At 33.7% G+C, this 21,079-nt stretch overlaps 1 protein-coding gene across 3 annotated transcripts in view; it reads left to right on the top strand.

Annotated features, from left to right (window-relative positions):
* The window catches only part of LOC149787657 (soluble guanylate cyclase 89Db-like), a 351,631-nt gene that overhangs the window by 201,457 nt on the left and 129,095 nt on the right, over positions 1–21,079 (top strand). Inside the window, exon 1 of one of the 3 annotated variants that reach the window (XM_089973847.1) lies at positions 19,053–19,591. The exons of the other annotated variants lie outside the window; for them this stretch is intronic. Coding sequence (XP_089829973.1) covers positions 19,511–19,591 — 81 coding nt within the window. The 5' untranslated portion in view covers positions 19,053–19,510. Of the gene's footprint in view, positions 1–19,052; positions 19,592–21,079 lie in introns of those variants that run through there. 3 annotated transcript variants of the gene reach the window in all.

Raw genomic sequence — 21,079 nt, 5'->3', positions numbered from 1 at the left:
TCAGCCTTCCAATGAACTGGCAAATTCAGCTACATTATTGCAACGGGTAGCATAGTACTGCTATGATGATGATGATGATGATGATGATCATCATCATCATCATCATCATCATCATCATCACCAACAACACAACCACCACCAACACCACCATCAACATCATCATCATCATCATCATCATCATCATCATCACTATCAACACTATCTTAATGCATGAATCAATTAGTTACAAAGAACCATAAGTTTAAGTTAATAATCAGAAATCTCATAAAATAAAAGATAACCTATACAATTTAAAAGATATCTTATATAACAAATAAGATATAAACACTGTTACTTTAGATGAGTGACAAAAATTCAAAACATATCTCACAAACATTTAAGATATCTTATCATTTATATAGGATATCATACGAAGTTTACTAGATATTGAATAAATATCATAAAATATGTTAATTAAAATTATTTATATGATATCCTATGTTAGTTGAGGATCATGTGATTAAGCATATATTAAAATATCTTATAACGTGCACAAAATGTCTCATTATCTGAAATGTTTTTAAAGAAATCTTTAAAATATTATGAGCTATATTATAAAGCTTGAGATGTCTATTTTTTTAATAAATGTCAATCAGACAGTAATGTCATTTGATAATGCAAAATCTGTATTGATGCTTTTTAATGTTATTACTACATACAATATCAGACTTTTATTATTAGACATAAAAATTATGGCACTACTTGAATAATGTAAAACACAACTTGCTGCATGCAGCTCATGGCATATAATGTTATTCAATGTGTTTGATAAATTTGATATCAAGTAGATGCAAGATCAAATCATGCAAGATCCTCTGTTTATTTTTAAAGTACAATGTTGCATATAAAGTTATTCAATGTGTTTGATAAATTTGATATCAAATTACCACTCATACAAGATCATCTGTTTATTTGTAAAGTACAATGTGACATATAATCAGTGAGTCTGTTAATCTTTGATAACATATCAAATGATTAATTGAAATTGACAAATTTGTACTAGATGAATTTAGTATGAATTCCGTATTTACCTGATGATAAAATCCTGTTTGTTAGTAAACCCACTCCCATTTTCTTGAGTCCATGTTATTAAGATGTGAGATACAGGAGCCACTTTTTCAGTTCCAGTTTTATCTACTGGCAGTTATGGTTTTCTTTAAACTTGTTCAAAAGAGCTTGTTACAAAATATCAAGATATATTTACTGAGGATATTGTGCCTGGTAATAGGACCAGCCCCTTCCATTTTGACAAATTTTACTGGGATGGTCCCTCTTATCAGCTGACATACAAACTCCAGTTTTTATCTGTTAAAATCATCATGAACCAATATTTTCGTTTAAAGAGTAAGTTCAGATTTCAAGTACTTCTGAACTTCAGTGCATTTGGGAATATTTGATTACTCCAAATTTAGAATAATTGATTTTTAGTGGGATTTTTTTTTCATTAACAAATTATTCACATTATGCCTAAAGCTGTGATCAGCATCATGCAACACTCCCTAATGTGCATGTGGCAATCACAAGTAAAAGGTATGATGTACTAATGTTTCTAGGAAATGTATTAGAGTTTTGACACTTGCAGCCTTACAGTAATAGACATGTATTGTCCATTATCTGTTGATGTTCATTACTGTTAATTCCAAATTGTTAAGCTCAGTCTTGCATGGATTGTCACTATCAGGGGTGAGAGATTCATGTATATTTTTCCATTTCCTCAACTGTGAATGACAATTTGTCATGGAGTACGAGTTTCCATGGCAATTTATGGTTACAGATTCTTAATTTTCAAAACCTTATGAAACTTGATGTCCACAAAAAATATATGAACTGGGTGTAGTATTGATGAGGACACCTGTATTACCCTCCCTTCACAAATAAAATCACCTGTAATCCCCACAAATCCACCCCACCCCCCAAAAGAATCATGTAGCTGCATAGAGCTATTTTATGTATTGTTGTTACAAAAACCATATTCAAGTCTTTACTGGCAAAGGCTACAGGTGAAACAAAAGTTTTAATATGGCTGCCACAAGGTGAAGTATGTCATGTTTTGATCCATCTGTTCTCCATTTTGTTTTGGCACAATAACTTTCCACCATCAACTATTACCAAACTTTCTGAGTCATTTGCAATAGTGGTGTGAAAGAAACATGTTGAATTTGGGCTTAGAAAGGTACGAGGTAAAGTTCACAAGAAGCTGAAAGAAAGAAAACTGTTTCCATACAATAACTTTACAGGTGTAACAGATGCCCTGACTATATTTTGCAAATGGTTCACATTTTTTAGATAAGAAAGATACCTTTTGATTTTGTGGTCAAAAGGTGAAAAGGTCAATGTCAAACTGATTCCATATAGAAAAAATGATTTCCACATGACATATTAAGTTATTTATCATCTACTTTTACCAAGCTTTGTACAGGCTTTTATCTACGATATCAAATATGCCTATTAATTTTGGGTCAAAAGGTGCAAGGTTAAGGTTGCAGGAGTGAAAAAAGTGTGAAAAAGACAAATTATTTCCACAATATTTAAAGTTTGTTATCACATGCCTTGACTAAAATTTGTAGATGGCTTGCACTTGACACAAAGAAGACACCTGCTGATTATGTGATTGAAAGGTAAAGGTCAAGGCCACAGTAGTGAAAGAAGAGTGAAAAAGAAATTATTTCCACAATATTTAAAGTTCTTTATCACTAGCCTTGACTACAATTTGTAGATGGCTTGCACTTGAGTTAAGGAAGACACATATTGCTGCGGGGTTAAAAGGTCAAAGGTCCATGTCAGAGAGAATCTAAGAAGGAAAACAGTTTCCACAAAAATAACTGTGTCCTATGCCACAGTCCATAACCAACATTTGTGGATGGTTGGCATTGGAGACAAGGAAGGCATCTGTCAATTTAGGAGTCAATAAGTCAAAGGTGAAGGTGGCTAAAACTGTTTTCTGCAAAATGACTTGACATGGTGGGTGTATAATGTGCTGCTTATGGTACTATTCTTACTAACTGTAATTTGTTTTCTAGTAGTTTTAATTTTTTTATCTTATTGGTTTTGAAGATTCAGGAATCTCTCTTTGGCATTCTAGATCCCAGGCTCAAATTACAAATAAATATAAATAACAAATGGTGAACTGAAGTACACATATACACATTGTATTTTTACTAAATATTGAATATGTTTTCTTGTCTACAATGTAGATAAATAATGTAACTCAGTTAATAACAAAAGAATTGTATATGAGTTAAAGCCATTGATTTTTTTTTTCTCTGGATTTATTGGTCTGGATCTAGAGATTATGTTTGAATCTAATTAGCTTGAAATGACAATTTGTCAGATCTTACTTTTTTTAAAGTTGGATACCAAGAAAATGTAGATATTTATTTTTACAGTTCCATACAGCTTACATCTCTTACAATGCAATTAGCCATCAATCAACAATTTGATAAACTATCCTAATAACTGTTTTTTTTTTTGGTACTTGTAGAAATGTTTATATATATTTGTGTGTGTATTTGTGTGTGTGTGTGTGTGTGTGTGTGTGTGTGTGAGAGAGAGAGAGTGAGTGTGTGAGAGTGTGTGTGTGTGTGTGTGTGTGTGAGTGTGTGTGTGTGTGTGTGTGTGTGTGTGTGTGTGTGTGTGTGTGTGTGTACATGTGTGCATGCATGCATGTGTATGATTTAGATTTTTTTAATTAAAATTTTTAGTCATATTGCTATGATGTCTGCAGTGCCACAGTTTATAGAGTTGTCTAGCACTAGGGCATCATGTCACAGATACGTGGCATCAAGTCCCACCCAGTCACATTATCATGACACCTGGCTAATCAGTCCTAACACTAGCCTAATGCTGAGTGCCAAGTGAGGCAGCTGTTAATACCACTTTTATAAGTCTTTTGTATGACTCAGCTGGGGTTTGAACCTGTGACCTCCCACATCTGAGCTGCATGCTCAAACCATAAGTCCACCAGTCTGGTCCTGTGTAATAGCCAATAAAGGAACAAGAAGAATATACAGCTAGAGGTGTAACTAAGATCAGTGACTTTATTAACTCCAGTCTGAAATTGGTGAAACTCTATAAGAGCACTCATTTGAGGAAATAGCAGAAAATATGTGGAAAATGAATCAGAACAGCCACAATTTGATGAAAACATTATTAATGTTGAACCAAGACTTTGATACTAACTGGAACAAATATTCTGCTGAACAACAAGTCAAAACACAAACGTCTTTACAGTAATGTTTTTTGCAAAATCTGATAAGGATCTAGGAAAGACATGGCAGAACATGGGATAGTCACAAGGGGTAGTCCACCAAATAACAGATGCCATACAAGCTTTCTTTCTTCCAAGTAGAGAAAGTTAGAAATCAGGTGCAACATTTAATAAATAGGGATGTAATATGACCTTCATCCAGTCTTTGGGCAAGTCCTGTCATACTAGTCAAGAAACCAGATGGAAAATAACATTTTGTGATGGACTATCTACATTTCTTTGTGCAAGAAGGATTTATATCCCCTCCCAAAAAACAGAAGAAATGCTACAAGCATTCAGCAACTATAAGTACTTTACTCATTTAGATTGCTTGTCTGGATACCATCATATACAAAGACAAGAAGATTTGGATTTGGATTTTTTTTTTTTTTTTAACGTAGCTTTAACAATTTTCCAGTCATATCGCTATGATGTCTGCAATGTGGCAGTTTATAGTGATGTTTCGCACTGGGGCATCATGCCGCAGACATGTAGCATGATGTCCCACCCAGTCACATTATCCTGACACTGGGCCGACCAGTCCTAACACTAACCTCTTAATGCTGAGCGCCAAGCGAAGCAGCTGTTAGTACCATTTTTGTAAGTCTTTGGTATGACTTGGCCAGGGATTGAACCCACGACCTCCTGCATCTGAGGCGGACGCTCTAACCACTAGGCAAGACAAGAAGAGGAAAAGGGCTTGAAAGGCTCCTATGAGTATAACAATGGATTTGGACTGTACAATGATCTGGGATCTAATTTCAACAACTTATGGATTTTCTACTAGCAGAAGTTCAGTGGAAATTTGTTCTGGTATACGGTGATGACATTATCATCTGTTCCTCCATGGTTCATGTACAGGAAGATTTTAAGAGACAAAGAAAGGCAAATCTCAAATTAAATCTGGTCAAATTTCATCCTTGAACAAAAAGTCCAGTTTCTCAAACATGTTGTAACTAATGATGCGTTTAAGTTTCTGATAACAAAATTAAGGCAATGATGGAATTTCCAATACCTGTAAATCAATGAACCTTACATGCCTTTTTGGGTCTTGTCTCATATTACTGCAAATTTGTGTAAGTGTTCACAAATATTATACAACTACTGACTTGGCTTTTGAATAAAACCTGCAAATGTAATCATGATTGTGAACTGATATAGTCTTTAACATTCTAACAGGCAAGCTGACCACAATTCCAGACTTCTTCAGACCATTCACCCTATATTGGGACAGTTCTGAGTTTGCTGTAGGAGTTGATTTGGTCCAAAAGAATAAAATAGTATTGGAAGACAATAGCATATGCTAGCAGACAGACAGTTAAAGAAAAGTGAGAGAATTTCTGTGTAATTGAAAGAGAAACACTTTTTGTAGTGCGTGGGTTAGAAACTTTGGATAATATTTATATATAAAAATCTGTAGTCACAGATCAGTGCCCATTAAAATGATTTATTGGAATGAAAAATCTTGGTTGCAGGCTAACCAGATGGTTCCTGTCCCTTCAGGAATAAAACCTGACATTTGAGTGTAGGGCTGGAAAACTTCATGGAAATACAGATGGGATTAGTTGTGCAGAACATGGTGAGGTGAGGATTAGAATGGAGACAACAGAGAACATGAAGTACAAATGAACAAATTACAGGACATTCAACCTAACTTACAGCTAGATACAGTGTAAAATAAAGGAGAAGGATCCAAATTTAAAACTGATTATAAGTTTCTTTTGTGACAGTATTTTACCTGAGAATACAATACAGGTCCACAAGTTGATAGTCATGACTGCTGATCACAAACTGATAAATGGTATATCACACATCATCACAAGGGTCAAAGAGAAGGTGGACACATGTAAGAAAATAGTTGGTGATTCATGAAGCAATGCACTGGTGTCATGATGACATAACTGCTGGATATCTTAGATTCAGTAAAACATATCAAAAGGTGCAAGATAGGTTATAATGGGTTGGTATAATTAAGAACATAGAAATTTGGGTACAAATAGGTTCTAATGGGTTGGTATAATTAAGGACATATCATTTTGGGTACAAATAGGTTCTAATGGGTTGGTATAATTAAGGACAGAATTTTGGGTACAAATATGTTCTAATGGGTTGGTATAATTAAGGACATAGAATTTTGGATACAATCCTGTACAGACCATGCCAGCAATAAAACTTCCAAGGGCAGGATGCCAGCACCATTGCTCCCAATACCCTAGAGACACCCTTTGACCATGTTGCCATTGATGGCTTAGGTCCATTAACACTGAGTATTCAGGGCAACAAATATATTGTTGTTTTCACAGACTATTGGATGAAGTATATAGAATTATTTGCCATGAAGAATGCTGATTCAAACACAAGATTTTAGTTCAGTATATATTGTGTGTTGCCATGGGACCAGCCAGTGCCTTCTATCAGACAATGGCAAAAAAAATTTAGGAGTCAAAACAAGAAACTCATTTTTTTTATGTGTTCCTGATGCTCATCTGCCTATCAACATGGCATTGTCAGAGCCAGCACAAACATTTTCAGAGATAGATAATTATGAGACAGATATCCCCCAAAAATTCCAAGAAACATTTATTCAAGTTAAACATTATATATTGAATTATCTTGACAAAAATAGAGATTTTTCAATGGCCAAAATGTGAAAGAAGCTGAATTCAGCAAATGTTGGGTGTATTTACCAACCAGTAAGCCTGGTTTCTCTACAAAATGTTTACATAAAATAATTGTGAAACATCACAGGTAAACTATCATATTAAGAGTTGTGAAAATAAACAGACTAAATAAATTCAGAACACACAAATCAAATAAAACTTGTTATAGACCCAGATGTCTTTCTGCCAGATCCTGTATTGTTTCCAGAGACACCAAGAGTCAGTAAAATTCACAATGACAGTGATACTGAAATTAAACTTAACAGTGAAGATCCAGAAATCATGGAAACACTTACCCTATGAATACATATTTAATGGTATTTTGTCTAGTACAAAATGGTGCAAAGGACACAGCCTGTATATACCCAGAAAAGGTTCTGTTTCAGCTCATACAGGTCTTTGTAGAAAAATACAATTGCCACAAATGTGGTACAGTAGAACCTCTCTTGAAAGACCACCCCTTCCGCCAAAAAATTATGATCTCTCATGACAGGTGGTCTCTCTTAAGAGATCATACCACTATATAATCAATAAACCTGTGCATGGAGAATATGGTCTTTCAAGACAGGTGGTTTTATGTAGCAGTGGTCTTTCAAACAGGTTTTACTGTACTAGCATAAATAAATAGTGGTTAAAGTGAATTTAATCTATTCACATATGGAATTAAATCAGAACTTGCCTGAGTATATGGTTCCATATGAACATATATTTTTCTGTTATGCATTTTTGTTATGCCATTACTTGTTTAACTACTTCTTTAACATCACTTGTTTATCATTTCTGCAATTTATCACTCTGCTTATAGGTCATTGAATGAAAATCCAGATATGTTTGCAAATACTGACCTGTGGAAAAAATGCCATTCAAATAGCCAAGGTATAACTGATTAGATTAAAGAATCTCAGGAGAATAACTGTTGATGAGCCACGAAATGTAACTGACCTTCTGACCTTTGGTGAACTTTCATTACAATTCTCAGCAGATGAATTATAGGTTTGTGTTGCAAAACAGCTTTGACTAATGGTTTGTGCTTAATTTTATTTTAATTAGCAAATCTTGTACATCTATTATTGTAACTGACTGAGCATTTAGGCATCCTGTTAATGATTTCAATGATCTTTTGTGCTCATTTGCATACTGTAATGTTTAGTCCTATTGTCCAGAGTTTACACAGAAATTTATATGAATAAAAACAAAAACAAAAACCAACATGAGGTACTTTTACATGTACATTGACTGAGGGAAGTCATTTGTTCAATCTGTGTGTGTTTGGGGTGGGGGGATTTATCATGGTGCCCCAGACCCAAGCTAATTATGAAGCTAATGGTAGTCATGGTGCCCAAGACCACATCAAATTATGAAGCTAATGGTAGTCATGGTGCCCCAGACCACAGATAATTATGAAGCTAATGGTAGTCATGGTGCCCCAAACCCAAGCCAGTTATGAAGCTAATGGTAGTCATGGTGCCCCAGACCCAAGCTAATTATGAAGCTAATGGTAGTCATGGTGCCCAAGACCACATCAAATTATGAAGCTAATGGTAGTCATGGTGCCCCAGACCCAAGCTAATTATGAAGCTAATGGTAGTCATGGTGCCCAAGACCACATCAAATTATGAAGCTAATGGTAGTCATGGTGCCCCAGACCCAAGCTAATTATGAAGCTAATGGTAGTCATGGTGCCCCAGACACAAGCTAATTATGAAACTAATGGTAGTCATGGTGCCCCAGACCCAAACTAATTATGAAGCTAATGGGGCCGTGATCTGAAATGAGATGGTAGGATCATAGGACTGAAACAATATTATTTAAAGATTGAAAGAGTTAAGATCCCTTTTAATGTTGAAGATGGAGGTGTTATCTTTCATTGTTAGATACATAGTTGTGTACTAGGAAATAAAGGAATAAGAACATACTTGCTGAGTTACTGATACCACAGGGAATAACACACATGAACAATAAGCCTCCTTGATGATCACATTAAAAACACCACAGTATAAAATGGTCTCTGATATAACACTGATATAGTAATGAATCCCATTATAAAGCACCACTGTATAAGATGGTCCCTGATATGAATCCCATAATAAAGCACTGCAGTTTAATATGGTCCCTGATATAACACAGGTATAGCTATGAATCCTGTTATAAAGTACCATAGTATAACATGGTCCCTGATATAACACAGATTTAGCTATAAATCCCATTAAAAAGCACCATAGTAGCTTAGTAGCATAGCTTTGGATCCCATTTAGAAAGCACTTTTGAATAACAAGGAGCAGATAGAACACAGGTAAATCTATTGATCCTCATATAAAGCACCTCAGTATAACAACTTCCTTGATATAACACATGTATATCAAAGGATTCCATTATAAAGTTCCTTAGTTTAACATGGTCCCAGATATAGCACATGTCTAGCTATGGATTCCATTATAAAGCATCTGAATATAGCATAGTCCCTGATATAACACATGTATTGGTATGGATCTCATTATAAAGCATCTAAGTATAGCATAGACCCTGATATAGCACAGGTATTGGTATGGATCTCATTATAAAAGATCTCAGTATAGCACAGTCCCTGATATAACACAGGTATTGGTATGGATCTAATTATAAAAGATCTCAGTATAGCACAGTCCCTGATATAACGCATATATAGCTATGGATTCTATTAAAAAGCATCTAAATATAGCACAGACACTGATTAAAAAAACAGGTATTGGTATGGATCTCATTATAAAGCACCTTTGCAGAACAAAGTTCCTGATATAAGAAAGGTATCTAGATATGGATCTTGAAGCACCTTAGTATAACACAGTTCCTTATGTAAAACACACACACACACACACACACACACACACACACACACACACACACATACATATATATATATATATATATATATATATATATATATATATATATATATATATATATATATATATATATATATATATATATATATATATATATATATATATATATATATATATATATATATATATATATATATATATATATATATATATATATATATATATATATATATATATATTATAAAGCACATCATTATAACACTGTCCCTGATATAACATGGGTATAGCTGTGGATCCCAATGTACATGTATTCAGAGGTAATATTAATTTAAAAATGCTCCTTGTTTCACTTTCTTTTAGCTGTTAGCCATAAATGACCTATAATGGGATTTCACATAAAATCTAACCTGTGTTACAACATTTTGGGTCTTAAACTAAGTAAAATAAAAGAGCAAGAACCAAGAAGTTTGTAAAATTCAAACATCATTTATTTCCCTACAACACAAAGTGTAAATTTAAAGAGAACTTGCAGCATTGCAAACTAAATCCCAAATAATTAAAAAAGTTAAATCGCCAGTCCTAATGAATAAAGTGCTATTTAAATCCTTGTGGTATTCCAAACAAGATACAACACTCAATGTGTTGATGTGCCTTTAGTAGCCTGTGATGTAGAGACGTGCTAATAGTCTTTTGATGAATCACAATAATATAATCCAAGATGACCTTGTTTGAATTCATGACAATTCCATATTAATGCTTCTTATAATTCCGGTAGATGAGTACTTTGTATTTCCAGTGAATAATAATTTGAATAAATAATTACACCCAAAATGAAACCTGAACACAACAAGACAAATGATTTCTGCTTCAGATGTTATCGCAGGAATGAATAATTTTTCTAATAAACAAGATTATAAACCCCTCTACCTGACCAATGCCACAATTAGCATTTTCTGAAAATACTATGTCTATGTAGTGGAATTTTCCATTCTAGAACATTCTGTGTTGTTCACAAGAACAAATTGTTACTGAAATTATAATAAAGAATGTGGTAAACATCAGGTACAACAGGTTATTCCATGTGTTACATAAATTTGATTTAATTTATATTTGATTTAATTTGTGTTTGATTTGACTTGATTGTTTGTGGGTTTGGGAATATTTTTTTTCTTTACATGTCAATGTAATGTAATTTTATTTACTAGGAATAAGATATTTTTCAGAAAATTCAGTTTGACCTGAATCTTTCCATTAATACCTAATAATAGAAACACTGTTTCTATTTTTGACTTAGTTCCTGGCCTTGATTGAGGGTCAAATAACAACTTTTATTCTTGGAGTAAAATGATTGGTTCTTATCAAGGACATACAGGGGCTATGTGATTTTTATATGTAAACATGATCACGTGATCTTCTATTTAAAATTAGGCATTTCCAAAACTGTTCATTACTTAGTATTAATAGTGATGTTTAGAGAGAGATCTGGGAGTTTGGGTTTTTAAACACTTGATGACAAGTTGTTTTCTTCTGTTGTGACCAGTTTTGAGTTTTTTAGTTTTATTTTAAGTTTTCAGATTCTAAAAGATTAATTAATTTCTCTGGAAATATTTTTGTGCTGATACAGAATTCTTGAAGAAAGACATTTCTAAAAAAATATATTTTGAGTTCCAAAACCAGAGGATTATTTAATGTGTTTCTACATGGAACTGGATACACCTACATCATTGCCTTCCATCTTGGATTCTTTGTCAGGTCTCAAACTTGAAATCATTAGAACATTTCAATATTAGGACTTCTAAGATTTTATTCGTGGATATTTCTTGGATTATTTTTGGATTTGATTCTTGAAACCATAAGTTCTATTTTTTTAATTTTCACAGTAATTTGCCAGGGAAATAAATAATTTGTTAAATTTTTCAAAGCTTGTTGTTTTCACTCTTTCTTGTGTTACTGTTTATTTGAGCCTAAACACCTAACATAAGAAATAGGGAATACCTGTGTCCAAGTCCCAGATCCAAATAAATATGTTTACTTTTATTTAAAAGGATTCTAATATTTAACCCACATTCAGAAGGAAATATTAATTATTATTATTTCTTTACCAAAATAAAAGTTACTGATCAGGTACAACATGAACTTGATTTTGGACAAGGTCAGGTACAAAATACAGATATACATAACATGTAGTCATGGAGAAGAAACTAACAAACCATGCAAATTAATTATATATAACACCTATCATAATTTGTCTCTGCATTATACATGACCATTATTGCATAATCTTACTTGTAAAGTACCCGAATATAGCGTGACACTACTTATTAGATGTTTTTTTTATGGCCCTTTGTATGCAGATTTAATATACTGGGTATTTTACACCCCTTGTAGAAGCTGATTGTATTTTTTTTTAAATTACATTGGGTAATTTATAATAATCAAAAAACCAGACTGAATCTTGATCAAGACCTCAATCAGACCCTTTTGAATATGTCACATGGCTTAGTAACCAGTACTAATTAGTGTATTTGATTATAGGGTTGTATTTTAGTGAGGGTTTTCACAAGGATTAACTACCATTATTTCTAAACTTCATGGAACATCTGGAATTTGAACCAGTAGCACAGTTTATATTAATTGAATATGCCATCATAAAACATGGAATTGCTTATGGGCCAGGAGTAATGTGCTGACACCTTTGGACTAAAACATGGAATTGCTTATGGGCCAGGAGGAATATGCTGACACCTTTGGACTAAAACATGGAATTGCTTATGGGCGAGGAGCAATGTGCTGACACTTTTGGACTAAAACATGGAATTGCTTATGGGCCAGGAGCAATATGCTGACACCTTTGGACTTAAACATGTAATTGCTTATGGGCCAGAAGCAATATGCTGATACCTTTGGACTAAAACATGGAATTGCTTATGGGCCAGAAGAATTATGCTGACACCTTTGGACTAAAACATGGAATTGCTTATGGGCCAGCAGTAATGTGCTGACATCTTTGGACTAAAACATGGAATTGCTTATGGGCCAAGAGTAATATGCTGACACCTTTGGACTAAAACATGGAATTGCTTATGGGCCAGAAGCAATATGCTGATACCTTTGGACTAAAACATGGAAGTGCTTATGGGCCAGGAGCAATATGCTGACACCTTTCGACTAAAACATGACAGAAACATGGCTAAAAACATCAGGTGATGAACCCATGTGCACAAATCTAACACCCACCAGTCACTCCATTGAGTCATTCCCTGCAATTCTCGTGGAGGTGGAACTGCAGCATCATCACAAAGAACTCTATGATCAAACGTCTTAACCACACCACAACTTTCAGTTTCTACCACATATCGTTTGAACTAGTCCAAATCACACTCACACTGGAACAAAGGTCAGTCCATTTTTTCTGCCTATACCATCCTCCTCCTAGTAGAAAAAACAAGCTGAATGAATCTCTCTTTTTGGAGCAGTTTCCAAATCTCCTGGAGTATGGAAATTCAATAGGTGGCAACCTGATTATTCTTGGAGATTTCAACTTTAACTTTGACTGTCCCAAAAACCCAAACACATCAAAACTCCTAGATTTCATTAATGTTTTCAATCTCAAACAGTCATTTAACCAACCCACCCATAAACATGGTCACATTTTAGACTGGATTCTTCATAGACCTGATGATAACAGTCTACGGTCCTCCGTGGTATCCCACAAACTTGCATCAGATCACCTCTGCATTCTGATCACAACACAAAGACTTTTTCATTCACATCCTTTACCTCAAACAATAAATATCAGCAGCACCAACATTAAATTGCACAGTCAGTACGAAACCTAGGTGTTACTCAGGACAGTACTCTCACATTGCACCAACATGTCATGAACATATGCAAGGCTGCATATCTTGAGCTGAGACGCATCAGCTCCATTTGCAAATATCTTTCAGTTGATGCCACTAAAATACTTGTGTGTTCATTAGTACTTTCAAGACTGGACTATTGTAACTCAGTTCTGTCTGGTTCATCTCAATATCTACTCCAGAAACTTCAAAAAGTTCAAAACACATCTGCTCGGATCATACTTAGAGTACCACGATCAGAGCACACCTCCCCTCTTCTATGTGCCCTACACTGGCTATCCATTTGATCCAGAATCAAACACAAAATTTGTTCTGTGTGCTACGTTTTACTGACAGACTCCAGTCCTACATATCTATCCAACCTACCCAGGTGTACTCACCAGCAAGATACTTATGCTCCTCTTCTGAGAATCATATACTCATTATTCCCATTATGAAAACAAAGTCATATGGACAGCGTTCTTTTGCATACCAGGGCTCAGCAATGTGGAATGAATTGCCCACTGAACTTAGACACAAAGACACAGTGATCCCATTCAGGGGTGCTCTTAAAATTCACTTATTTCAACTGCAAGAACAAATTTAAAGACCTAATAATGTTTCCTACCTTAAATATTTTCAGAATGTTGTTTATGTTTTCTAATTTCATGGTGTTTGTTTTTTGTAATCAAATCATTATATGTTTTTTATGTTATAGGTGTTGTCTAATGTTGTAAAGCGCTTAGAGCTTCTAAAGATAAGGCGCTATACAAAGTCCTCATTATTATTATTATCTTTATTAAATGCATGCAGTTAATTTTTGGCCTTATTTGAATGTATTGATGCCTGATTTGTGTGCATAAAATATGCAAATATACTGCTAATTAAAAGCCATGTATGGGTCATACAATACTGGCATTGTTGGTTTATTCCAGTTGCAGATGTAAAAAAAAATGGAGAAAAAATATCTCTACAAGATCTGTTGGTACTAGAATGTTCTTTTATTTTTATAATTAAAAAGAAAACATTTGTCAGTTTTCTTTTGAAACCAATTCAGAACAATAATAATAAGCATTGTTTTCTAAATGATTTGAACATGGTTCACATTTTAATCAAAATCTTCTCATCTTTCCCTTTGATATCTCTCTCTTCTCTCTCTCTCTCTCTCTCTCTCTCTCTCTCTCTCTCTCTCTCTCTCTCTCATGCATAACTATAAGTAAATCTCTGAAGTAAGGAAGAAAAAGAAAACCACACTTGCACCAAGTAACCCAGAAGTACCCAAGTCTTCATAATGGTTAGGTGTACATGTTCCAGGGGATTTTAATAATGGTTAGGTGTACACATTCCAGCATATTTTAATAATGGTTAGGTGTACACATTCTAGCGTATTTTAATAATGGTTAGTTGTACACGTTGCAGGGAATTTTAATAACGGTTATGTGTACACATTACAGGGAATTTTAATAATGGTTAGGTGTAACGTTCCAGCGTATTTTAATAACGGTTATGTGTACACGTTACAGGAGATTTTAATAATGGTTAGTTGTACATGTTCCAGGGGATTTTAATAATGGTTAGTTGTACATGTTCCAGGGAATTTTAATAATGGTTAGGTGTCCACATTACAGGAGATTTTAATAATAGTTAGGTGTACACATTACAGGAGATTTTAATAATGGTTAGGTGTACACGTTACAGGAGACTTTAATAATGGTTAGGTGTACATGTTCTAGGGGATTTTAATAATGGTTAGGTGTACTCGTTACAGGAGATTTTAATAATGGTTAGGTGTACACATTACAGGAGATTTTGATAATGGTTAGGTATACACGTTACAGGAGATTTTAATAATGGTTAGGTGTACACGTTACAGGAGATTTTAATAATGGTTAGGTGTACACATTACAGGAGATTTTAATAATGGTTAGTTGTACACATTACAGGAGATTTTAATAATGGTTAGGTGTACACATTACAGGAGATTTTAATAATGGTTAGTTGTACATGTTCCAGGGAATTTTAATAATGGTTAGGTGTACACGTTACAGGAGATTTTAATAATGGTAAGGTGTACACATTACAGGAGATTTTAATAATGGTTAGGTGTACACGTTACAGGAGATTTTAATAATGGTTAGGTGTACACATTACAGGAGATTTTAATAATGGTTAGGTGTACACGTTACAGGAGATTTTAATAATGTTCACAGTACCAATGATATAATGTTGCAACAGCCTGTCGAGACTATATCTACATTTCTTGGTTAAGAGGAACACATATATCATATTTTTTTAAGCTTGTTTATCTATTTCTTTCTTGCTACATGTATTTTATAAAACCTATTAAGGTTCTAAAACAGATTATTTAGTAATAATAATAATAATAATAATTATAATAAAATGTCCAAAGGTTATTCACCACCCCTCACCCACACGCTTTCTCTCTCACCCACTGTCATCTCATGTCTCTCTGCCTGTCTGTCTGTCTCTCTCTGTGGCATGCTATTGGTTGTTATTACTGTATTGAAGATGGAATTATTGACCAGTCACAGGTGCTATGCCTGGTCATGTTGGGTGCCTTGGGGTATGAAGGGTTCAATGAAATAATATGCAAATGAAAGATCTATATCAGTATATACCAGTATTATTTTGCAGTCCAGGGTAGGACTAGGGATAAAGAAAAGGCAGACTTTAGTATAATTGTTACCTGCTAATTACCTATTTAACAAAACTGCATTGAATTGAATAGACTGTTTAAAAATAGCAGCTTAAATTTCACATAGCTAATGAATTATGCAAGATCTAGTTTTTGACACAAATCATGCCTGCTCTTTATTCCAACTGTATTAAGTGTTCCACCTGTGAGTATAATTGGAAAAGATAAGTTTTGTTGTCAAATCAAGATATTTCAGTGAGAAATTGAGCACTAGGGCTTAATGGAACAGTTGCTGCCTTATCTTTTTGGTATAAAGCACAGGAGTCTCTGCTATTGAAATACTAACAGTTTCACTTGTTTATCAGCTGGAGAAAATTAGGAATTGTTAGCCTGAGCTCAACATGTTGCTGGTATATCAGTTGTTTTATTGCTATCTAAAAGGAATAGTAAGTATAAATATATCCTTGGTTATATATTACAATTCCGAGTTGGCTTTAATGCATTTGAAGGAACTTTTTTAATTGAAAGGCAGAGCCTAAGTGGAGTAAGTAAGGAATATAGGTATTTTCTTATTTCCATACTCACTGTTAATTTGCTTTTAATTCATCAGATAAAAAAAAATCTGGATTAATTTTGTCTGTTTCAAATCACTAATCAAACCAATGCAAATATATCTTAGTCATTTCTGTCAGAGGTATGTAATACCCCACATTTTCAGTACCATTAAAACTACGGTGTTGCAAAACTAGTAAAAATAATGAACATGGAAACAAATGAATTTATAGCTTTTGAGGATAATTTTTTTAAAAATTTGTTCCTAAATAATATTAACTAATGTAATGTTTTGGCTCCTGTTTGTACCAGAAACTTTTTGACATGCATTTATTATTCAGGTTTATTTATTTTGCTGTATTTCTCTGTATGGAAATTATTATTTATTTAAGATTAAAAACAAGATTTTATTTAAATATGAACAGTAAGGTGTTAACAAAATCAGGACGGCCAATCAAAAGCTTGGAATCAGCAAAGGACAATATAAGGACCAAACAAAGTTCAAAATCTTAATTAAAATCATTCATTTAGTAAAATGTTAATTTGTTGCATTTATGTTTAAAAATCATTACTTTAGGTTACTGAAAGTAAATTACAGTTTTTGTCACTTGTGGAGGTTTAGCAACTATGTTTGTAATTTGACTTCAATTCTGTCAGCAAAAAACTTTTTTGATGTTTATTTTGGAGTAATTGCATCAATATTTTATGTATTTTGATAGATTTTGGTTCATTTAATTTTTATATACAAAGAGAATTATGTTTTATAACCAAAAGGTTGTGCAAGCAAAGCAGACAGTATCATAGGCCCTTGAAATTAATTTAAAATGAAAAATATTTTCATTAATTTTCTGGACAGATTTGCCTTCATCTGCCATTAACAAAATGTGCACAGCTGTTTGTGGTAATTCAAAACCATAATTGCTAATTAGACCAGTTTATGTTTCTGCCCAAAACTATGGTTTGTCAATATGATCATTCCTGAAGCATGTCTTTCTATATGTTGATAACAAGGTAACTGATAGGAACTTTGTGATAAAACTGATGATTTCATTACACATTAAGTATCTGGACTTACCATCGGATGTTCCATAATAGAAACAAATGGAAAAAAACACTTTTAATGCATCTGGATTGGTCAATAACTTTCAGATAGAGCTATTTATCATGGATTATAGATGCAGATTTACTACAATATGTGATCAGAGGAGAATCAATTGTAGGCATGCTTATTGAATGATGATCTAATATCACTTGGTCACACTTTGGCTGGAACCATCTATATTCACTTATAAGTCAAGTCCAACTGCAAATAAGAGAGACTCTGATCTGTTATCACATAATGTGCTGGAAGATCATGGTATGTGTTAGTTCTACTGATTACTACAAACATGTTGCATAGACCCAGATCTGCTGGTGCTTGATGCAATGGCAGATCTAGGTCTATGAAGCTCCTAGTTGAACTTGAATTATAAGTGAGTATATATGGTAATTGAACATGAATCAGACTTATTATTGTTCAATCAAATTTGTTCCTGTTATTGTTTGGGGTTTAACACCATTTCTCAGCACAAGATAGGCTATACATGGTGGCTAGTATAACTGTTGGAGGAAGAACCCGGGAAAACCCCGGTAAGAACAACCTACCCACAGAAAGCTATTGGCATGCTACTCACATTGGTTGAGCCATAGACTTGAACCCACACTGACAGATTAGTAAAGCAAGTGCTTTAGACCCCTTGGCCACCTCAGTCTTGTAGAAAAAAAAATACTTTTATTAGAATATACTGATTAAAATTGTAAATGATACCCATTTAGTATTTGAGTGTACCTCTAACAGTGCTGGTTTATCATTAATCAACCATAACTTTTTGCATACTTTTTCACTACTCAAGGACAATAAAAATTATTTGTTTTAAAGTATTTATCAAGCACTAGAATATAATAGTTATTTCCTAAATATTGTTGTGTACCCATATTAGGGGATATCGGTAATAGGTGCCTGCAACTGATTGAGTAATGATTTTCTGTTCCTGAAAGTCTTACTCTTGGACTAAATCTTGGAAAAGAGTTGGATAGAGATGAATGACATGTGTTGCTGTGTAGACAATGTTGTTAGTTTAATATCACCTTATGTCATCCCATCTTGAAAAGCACAAGTACAACCAATTGATCAAACTGTTTCACTTGCTGCCAGCTGACTGTGTTTCAGCATATTCTGGCTTACTGATGAATCTTTTATTGGCTCCTACAGTTCAGTTGGATAATATCAGTGACTATTATATGAAACTGTTCTTTGCAGTTCTATGGATTTAAAAGAGACCTGTATTGATAATATTGCAAAATATTAATTTACTTATTTCAACTGTTTCAGGATAATTTAATTAGGAAAACTGGTAAAGCATATAAATAGAATCAATAACAAGGTAAGACTGAATCACACATTTTGGATTTATTTGATAATTATTGAACAGTTATTCAGACACCAATTAATGATCACATCAAAGCTTTTCTACTGGAGAAGAGACAGTTTAAATTTGTTTCAAACTTACAAACTATTTTCAAATGTGGTTGATTTCATGGTTACTAATGGATTTTAAGTTTATTGGTACCTGAATAAGTACTGTGAAATATAATGGAAATTAAAAGATTCATTGGATGAAGGATTTAGAGGAAAGGAAAGAAAGACAAGAACATACATGACAGTTTCTAGAATGATAGAAAATGACCACAGGATTGAAGAAGGGCAGCAAACTCAGCTGGAAGAGGATGAAGTTCAGGTAGGGCAACTCCTATTTGTTTCTTGCTTCTGAATTTAATAAAGTATATTTCTTTCAAAGTTTATATTAAAAACTGTTCTGAATTGCTGTCTCTTTTGGGAAGTTGGGGATAAAGCAATAGTTTGATTGCCAGTCTACCTTGACAGTCAGGGAATGAAGCATTAGTTTGATTGTCAATATACAGTTCTTGACAGTCAGGGGATGAAGTAATAGTTTGATTGTCAATATACAGTTCTTGACAGTCAGGGGATGAAGCAGTAGTTTGATTGCCAATATACAGTTCTTGACAGTCAGGGGATAGAGCAGTAGTTTGATTGTCAATATACAGTTCGTGACAGTCAGAGGATGAGCAAAAGTTTGAGAGTCATTATACAGCTTTTGACAGTCAGGGGATGAATCAATAGTTTGATTGTCAATATACAGTTCTTGACAGTCAGGGGAGGAAGCAATAGTTTGATTGCCGACATATTTCTGCAAAGCATATAATCACATATATATAATTTTGCTTCTTTCAATTGAAGGTCTAAATGGTATTTTTGCAAATTTCTAGTGAAATCTAGATACAATTGGCAAATATTACATATAGCCATTAATTTAATGAGATCAATATAATTTTTTGTGTGCCAGTAATATACAGGTAATTTATATGTGTCTGTTTTAAAAAGAGTAAGTCAGGTCTCAATAATACTAGTGAAGAAAATGGCAAATGTTTTGTGCAATCATTTACAAATGAAAATACAATGTAATCTCCAAGCTTGATATACTTGCAAAACACCAATAAATTGATAGAATTACATAATTAGAGCTGGATTTCATGTCCTGTTTGTAATGCTAGTTGTGATACTGGAGGTGACAGCATGCCATATTATATCACTACTGAGTGATATTTCAGATACACATTGCTGTATTATTAAATCTTTAACGGCATGACAGGTTTTATTCCTTTGTCATCCAATGAAATTTTGAAGACTTCAACAGTTATAATTTTACTTGCTTAAATGTTATTTTGGCAATAATAGATTTTTGCTGACATTATCCTCATGTCCATCTATCCTAAAGTCTGTCACTCAATCTCATTAGTGAAACTGGCACTGTAGATTTTGATGGATTGTCATGACACTGGCACTGTAGATTTTGATGGATTGTCATGAGACTGGCACTGTAGTTTTGATGGATTGTCATGAAACTGGCACTGTAGATTTTGATGGATTGTCATGACACTGGCACTGTAGATTTTGATGGATTGTCATGACACTGGCACTGTAGATTTTGATGGATTGTCATGACACTGGCACTGTTGATTTTGATGGATTGTCATGACACTGGCACTGTAGATTTTGATGGATTGTCATGATACTGGCACTGTTGATTTTGATGGATTGTCATGAAACTGGCAAATAGCATCATTATTACATAAAATGTACATACTGACAAATCATTTTGGTCATGAAATTTTTGTTTGGGTTATTGTTCTGTTTATTTTCATCT

Source organism: Sinohyriopsis cumingii, chromosome 11, assembly GCF_028554795.1.
Source record: "Sinohyriopsis cumingii isolate HCF-2022 chromosome 11, ASM2855479v2, whole genome shotgun sequence".
In the NCBI taxonomy this organism is placed as follows: domain Eukaryota; kingdom Metazoa; phylum Mollusca; class Bivalvia; order Unionida; family Unionidae; genus Sinohyriopsis; species Sinohyriopsis cumingii.
Note: the sequence above shows the minus strand (reverse complement) of the source record. Positions and strands in the feature narration are given on the sequence as shown.